General features: G+C 38.9%; 1 protein-coding gene across 4 annotated transcripts in view; it reads left to right on the forward strand.

Annotated features, from left to right (window-relative positions):
• Positions 1 to 5,883, forward strand: part of OPA1 (OPA1 mitochondrial dynamin like GTPase) — a 66,204-nt gene extending 60,321 nt beyond the window's left edge. For 2 of the 4 annotated variants that reach the window (XM_075268568.1, XM_075268569.1), the window contains 2 exons: positions 3,680 to 3,753; positions 3,863 to 5,883. In XM_075268568.1, the coding sequence (XP_075124669.1) occupies positions 3,680 to 3,744 (65 nt within the window). In that variant the 3' untranslated portion in view covers positions 3,745 to 3,753; positions 3,863 to 5,883. The remainder of the gene's footprint in view (positions 1 to 3,679; positions 3,754 to 3,862) is intronic. The other 2 variants (XM_075268570.1, XM_075268571.1) reach the window with 1 other exon arrangement.
• The last annotated feature ends 1,571 nt before the right edge of the window (positions 5,884 to 7,454 follow it).

The following is a 7,454-nucleotide window of genomic DNA, read 5'->3' on the forward strand; positions in this document are numbered from 1 at the left end:
CTTTCTCTTGTTCATAAGATTTTAGCACTTGAGAGCTGGCTCTGTAGTGTGGATACGCTAAGCCCATTGTGGTGGTATATTTCATATGCAATACGGGCGGATGTGGCATTTCAGAGGAAGCAAAACTTCCAAACAATACATTGCATTTCTAAGTGGTTTATTGCGTTCCTGTATGCTTGTTGTGAGTTTTGTCAGAGAGTAGTTCCATTGAGACAGATTTACTAATGAAAATATGAGAGATTCCTGGTGCAGTTTATGGCATAAAGAGGTGTGTGGCATGGTGAGAAAGTCGCTTAAGAGGCAACATCCTGCGACAAAAGTTTGGCACATTTTTTTTTTTCAGATTTGCCATGCACTCAGCCATTCTGATAAATCTGGCAGAGTATAAAGTGTATCTGTCATCATGAAAATGTGTATTCAACTATGCTCTGTTTCCAAATATTACAGTCTTATCCAGCTCTGAGGCTCCATTTGTGTGTAAATCATGATTGTCATGGTATGTAAATGAAGACCAAAGTGCTTTGGGGTGTGGCTTCGAGCTCTGCTTCAGCCTTCTTTTCCTGTGCTCCGCCCAGTTCCGCACCCCAGTACTAGATTGACAGCCTTTCCCCGGCCTCTAGAGTAGGCAGCTGATCTGGCTGTTCTGTACTGCCACTATTGTGCCTGCCTCATGTCCGGGGCAGCCAACAACGCTGGAAGCAGGAGGAGGCCATCACTCAATACTGGAGGGAATAGCTAGGTGGAGGGTAGGAGAGGGAAGCTGGAGGAGAGCCCCAGGCCCCAAGGAACTTTTTCTTCATTAGTATATCACAAAAATTGTAATCTACGTGACAATATTGCCTGACTAAGTAGCTTGTGTTTGCTGCCATCATTGACTAACGCTTGTCAGGTGCACTTCATGTCCAGCGTAGACTGTTCTATTTTATTTGCTGACATCCCCAGTCTCTAGGACCCGACTACACCGCCACGTAGGTGTTAGAATTCCTCTTTCTTTCTGAATGGTTGCATAAGAGCTGTAGAGATGAGCTCTTTGCAGCACTTTATTACCAGTGATTATACTGTAACTAGATCAGCGTTTTATAGTATTATCTTATGGAGCGCCTCTAAGGAATAAACAGTGTGGTGCCGGAGACGCACACCCTTATAGTTCTACGTTTCATGTGGGTTTCAGAACTGTATTCCCATTCATCATGCCGCGAGCACAAGATAAGCACAGGATCCTCCCTGTACCAGCCAGCTGCTGTTTGCTATCATGTGGGTGGTATACATCTTCCCCTTTCGGCTTATTCATGTATAGGATGCTTGCTTACTAGTCTAATGTGTCGTCACTCTTTCATCTTCATGCCCTAAACTGGTATTTTATACTTTTATCTGCTCTGTTTAGCCTGTCTAAATAGCAGAAGTAATAAATAGTTTTGTAGGCGCCTTGGCGGCATTTTTTATTTATATATACCACGTGTGTTCGGGTGCAAACCTATTAGGCAAAAGGTAAGCAAAGATCTTCTCTGTATAGGAAGTTAACAAGCCACATGATGCACTATTGCAGCCTAAACGCCTACACAACACAGAAGAACTGTCACTGCTTCTCAGCCCTCCTTTGTATTTGAATATCTTTGCCTCTTCTGGAATATGGACTGAGACCTGGTGTAGCTGAAAACTGTCATGGAAAAGTGATAAAATAATAAAAGCAGTATTACTTACGGTACCTTTTCATTCCTTGCTGTTTTGGTGCTGTGGCTTTCACTCATTCTCGCTCTTAGTGATATGCTTTATATCCCACATGACCATTTACTGGCTTCAGTGGTATAGCGCATGACTGTGAGCAGTGAATGGCTGCAACCGCAAAGTGGGGTATATAGCTATGTTACAGTGAACTGGAGTATGGGGGAATAAAGTAATGCTTCTTTTATTCATCACACTTTCTGCCCTTGAGCAATTTTATTTTTTTTACCCAACTTGTGAAAATCTCTTCAACTCACTGTATATATTAATGGTGTAAGGTTAATTTCATATGCAGGCATGTTTTATATTCAATTACTTGTATAATATGAAACCTCTGCTGTCCATTGGACTTGCACTGCATGTGCATAAGGACATTTCTATAAGTTTAAGGGATTTTCTGGGCAAAAAATTGTATATTAAAAAAAAAAAAAAAAAAAAACATTTTAGTGCTATTAATGGGTTAATAAATACTGATATACCCTTAGCCATATTTTGAGTGATTTCTGGGTGTCTCTGGGAGCTCCGGCATTTGTTTAGTTGGTTCAGCTTCCTGCTATTTAACTTCCACACTAACCCCTCTCACCTCACTCCCGCCTCCTTCTTCATCCTCCCCCCTCCTTTCTCCCTCCCTCCCATACACCCCCTGCCCCATCTCTCTAGCTATCCTGCCCTTCCCTACTTACTCAGCCCAACCCCGACCCATTTTATGTACTTACCCTCCACGCTTCTTCCTATGAGACGACCCCTCCTCCTGTACTGATTCTATCTGTGCGTGCTCTTCTCCAGTGATGATACACCTCTACTGCGCATGTGTAAAAGGTGGATTATTGGCAGCAGTGCAATGCTTGCAAAAGAGCACATACAGACAGAATCATTAAAGAAGGAGGGCCCACCTCACAGAATGAAGCCTGGAAGGTAAGTATAATGGGGGGGGGGGAATAGTAGTGGCGATCTGTTTCTGGAAATAGGGAAATGGATCGTCACTGGATAATCAGAAAATAGCGTCCCAGGGATATGAGTAACTATCCTTTTTTTATTAATCATAGTATTTAGAAAGTAGGAGGGGGAATAGTGTTTAGATTCGTGTAGGGATTTCCAGTTATGCCGGACAACCCCTTTAAAACTCTTTACATTCAAAGCTTCAAGTATACATTTGTTTGCTAATACCTTACCTATTACTTAGGTATTACGTACATTTATACTTTTCCCTTTTATAGAGCTACCTTTCATTTTAGTTGCAGTGTGCATGTCCAGTGGGAAGTGAAGCCATATTGGTTATTGCTTTAAATTTTGTCTAAACAAAAAAAATAAAAAAATAATACCTTTGTTAGTATTAATATAGAATCTATTTTATGGACACCATTATATCTTACTGATGCTCATGTGTTTGTAATATTCAGTCTTGACTGTAGCCAGAGGATTTCTGTTTGCGCCAGAGGTTCCTTATTCTTTGAAATGAAGAGGTTTAACATTGAATCTTTTTAGATCTATGATTCTCTTTCTCGATCTTTAAGGTTACCTTATATTTAGGTAGGCTATTCTGAATTGGAGAACTGATGTGGAGAATAAGGATATTATGTTAAAAGAGAAGTCAAGGATTAGTGACTGTTGGTCTTCCATTCTGCAATGTGGAGGAACAGGTGCAGGTCCCATACATGATTTTAGGGAAACTTAACCCTTGTTCTTTGCACATGTTTAAGCCCTAAGGACCTCAAATGTGATGAAAAATCCACTTCAAAAAGCTATTTTCTTTTACAGAACTGTGCAATATTTTGTATTACATGTGACGAAATTCATCTGACAGTGGACACTTCTAATTGTTTTGTGAGACATTCTCTTTGAGACCTCAAGTATTATGCATACAACTTCTCAGTGCTAAAAACCACCAGTGGGAAAAGGTATTCAGAAAGTTTGGGAATCTTTTTTTTTTTTTTAACATTTTCTTATCTCCTTATAGAGAAAGTCAGAGAAATCCAGGAAAAACTTGAAGCTTTTATTGAAGCCCTTCATCAAGAGAAGTAGCTGGAATAGGTAACCGGACCCTCGTTGTTGTTGCTTTGAATAGTTTTATACATTTTTATTCTTTTGTTATGTTTCTAATGTTTTGTTGTTGTTTTTTTTTTTATATCTCACCCTTTAGGTTATGAATTTGTAGAAGAGAAACATAAACTTGGTTTTCATGAATTGCAGCCGTACAGAATACTTCTGACTCAGTGTCTCCGGTATCAGACATTGCTCCAGGATAATGAAGGAAGCCTGTGTCTTGGGTTTCTCTTAATGACTGGATACTTGAAGACACGTCATGTGTTTATAGAAATATCCAGTGAAGAGATATATTTGCCTGTTGCTGCTGTTCTGTCTTTGTGCTGTACCTGGATCATATTTTTACTCGGGCTTAACACACAATTTTTATCATTTGTATATACATACACCTTTAGCACTATTTCTATTCTTTTCTTTCCGTGATGCAGACTGCATGCTACTAGAAATTCAGCTGTCCTATGAAATACCCCTCAATGGTGTAGGTGATGCTATACTCAGAATGAATAGAAAGCTTCAGCTACGCTGAAACATTGAATGTTTCGAATAACTTATTGGGTACTGAGTTGTACTCCTCTGCACTTGTTTATAGCCAGAACAAATTAAATATATTTAGGGCAACATTTGCCAACATACGTAAATGTCTGTTTTCTGTTATTTCATAGAGCACTTACGTCACTGGTCACATAGAGCATTTATGATCGACAGTCCTTTAGATAGGCAATCGTTATTAAATTGGTGGTGACCTAACTCTCTGCACCATCGATTGACTATTTTAAGAGGCTGCATCACTAGTGTGAGTACTTCAGCTTCTTCATTGTTTACTGTGGGTTGTCTACCTGTGCTCCTACGTCCTGCGTAGCCTCAGTGCCTTGTAGTTCAGCTTCATCCCATTCTAGTGAATAGGACAAAGCTGTAATATCCCACAGCACTGCTATTATATAAACGGCATGAGAGTAGATGGACCTAGCTAGACATCAAATAGGCCATAGCACTTGCTTGAGCAGAGCAACCCCTTTAAACAGCTCATCAAGAATAGGACCCCCATTTTTCCATTACTGTCCCCGTCCCAATATAAAAGCCTTAAGGAGCAGAAAACCACTTTATTTTTGTTGGTTGTGTTTGGTAAAGGGGCATTTATGGACGCATTACAATAGTTTTCTTTGGCCTCTGTTCATATTTACGAGTGTGAAATCTAATATAGTATGCCATAGACTGTCGACCATTAATTGCAGATGGCACCGATCCTTATAATACCGTTGCACTATTAGATGCATTTCATAAACGTTGTGATGTAATAATAATAACCTTCCTTCCTAAAGTTACAATATGTACATAATTTGGCTCCGAGTGTATATGAGAAAAGACTAGCGAAGTCCTGGGGCGTTGGAGACTCTTATAATCCATGACTAATCCATACTATAATAATTTCTTTGTTATCATCCAACATTTTTTATGGTTTAGCACTTATTATTTTCTTAATTTTTTTCAGCTTTGACACGGTACATTTAGGTGTCTTTTTGCAGTCATTTCAATCTCAACATATTTTAACTATCTGGACATGTTCAACATTTGTCTATAAAAAAAAAAAAAAAATAAATCCCAATTTTTTTTTTTTATTTTGTAATAAAAACTGGTCCAGGACATCTAACCCATGAAATTCTCTATGTGATCAAGCCAAATGTATCAGCTAGAATCCTATCATTCTCATTGATTTGCAACAAAAAAAAGTAACTATAACAAAAAAAATATAATCTCTGGCTATGAAGCACAAAGTCACCTTCCCAAAAATACTTGGCATTTGCTTAGCAACAGTGCCACTAAAATGTTAATAAATAGGGAGAAATCTCCTGAGTATTTGGTAATCGAGTCCGTCTAGGGTGTTTTTGAGGATCTTGCACAAAATATTATAAGGACACCAATGAAATGGCGTCTCTTCAGAGTGCAGAAGTTTCCTGTGTTTTACAGTCGTTTCCTGGATTAAATAAGTGTTGTAATGAATTTGTTTTGTGAGAAACATGACAAATGTATAAGGCATGATGTATTGGAAGAACCCCCAGATATTTATTAAATGCTATGGTAATTTGTCAGAAAGCGATTAAAAAAAACTTTTTGACAGTGTATTGTCTTTATTATTGTGCTATATATTCTACACACTGGTTATCTATGAGTGTGGTAGGTTGTGTGAATGAATTTATTAGGACTTCATATCCAAAAACTTGCTTTTCGTTCTCTTCTGGTGCTCAGTGGCACTAGCTAGGGTAGGGGTAGGGAACCTTCGGCTCTCCAGCTGCTGTGAAACTACAACTCCCAACCTGCTCCATTCACTTCCATGGGAGTTCCCAGAACAGCAGAGCCAGTATGCATGCTGGGAGTTGTAGTTTTACAACAGCTTGGAGTGCCGAAGGTTGCCTACCCCTAAGCTAGGGGTTGGGTCCCATATGCTTATTACTGGATCACACCTGGTTTTCCTATATGAAACAATAGCAATGTTACATGTCCAGCCCAGAAGTTATCATGTAGTTAGTAACATATCTCATTTGATAGGATCTGTCACCCACCCTGAGCACTTTGATGTTTTCTTTATCCAAATCCATTCCGATATTCCAAAGAGATAAGCTTGTTAGTGTTTATGCAAATTAAGTACTAATAGCCAAGTGGGAAGTGACACAGTAATGACATACAACACACAGAGACCCAGACTCAAGAGAAACCAGTGTTACTGCCCACTTGACTAGTAGACCCTAATTTTCTTAAACACTAAAAGGGCTTATATGTTTGGAATAAAGAAAACCCCAAAATTCTCAGGGTGACTGTGCCAGATGATGTATGCCATTGGGCTTTTAAGACCTCTTTAATTTGACAGTGCTGTCATAGAGTAGTACACCATAGCAGGTGAAAATTGTAAGGATCCGCGACTCGCTTCCTACTATCCTGGCTTCATTGTGATCACAGTGCTCTTGTATAAAAATGGGAAAATGGCAAAAGTGGGGGCTGAGGTTAACGGCTCCCTCCTGTTTGTATAATATATCCAATGCATGTAACCTTCCCTGGTGGACACGTAAAAGAATAAAGTAAATTCATGAAAAACAAAAACGAGAATTTTTTTTTTTTTTGTTTAAGCTAGTAGTCCCCCTGAATGCCTTCACAGGAACCCTTCTATAGTTGCAGCTCCCTCATACAATGCTTCAAGGGACTCTGAATGCCACTATATAGACTTCGGCACATGGCTCTCGCATGTTCGTGATTCCTTATATAAATCAGATTTTTATGAAAACCTGAAATACTTTCTATGTTTTAACAATGCTCATACGTAAGAGTCCCTGCAGTGAGAAGTGGTGTGTTTTTACCAGGTACACAACTACGTTATTTTCCTTGAAAATATTGCTGGAATTTTTATATAAAACCCTTAATCGTACATCAAAGACCATTTACCATTCTCTGTTTCTATGGTGAACAACATTTCTTAATCATTCTGAGAGGTTAATGTTCATTTAATCCTCTGACCTTTTATCCCTGACGTGGTTGAACGAATTTAACATGTGCAAAATATTATTGGTCATGTTCATATCTAGAAAATCAATTGACATGGTGACAATTAATAATATGCATTTTACAATACAACAGGTGCCTTACAGCATAATAGGAAAATAAGTGCCGCTATTCTTTACATGTTTAGAGAGATCAAATCA

The sequence above is a fragment of the Leptodactylus fuscus genome, chromosome 3 (genome assembly GCF_031893055.1).
Source record: "Leptodactylus fuscus isolate aLepFus1 chromosome 3, aLepFus1.hap2, whole genome shotgun sequence".
Classification (NCBI taxonomy): Eukaryota; Metazoa; Chordata; class Amphibia; order Anura; family Leptodactylidae; genus Leptodactylus; species Leptodactylus fuscus.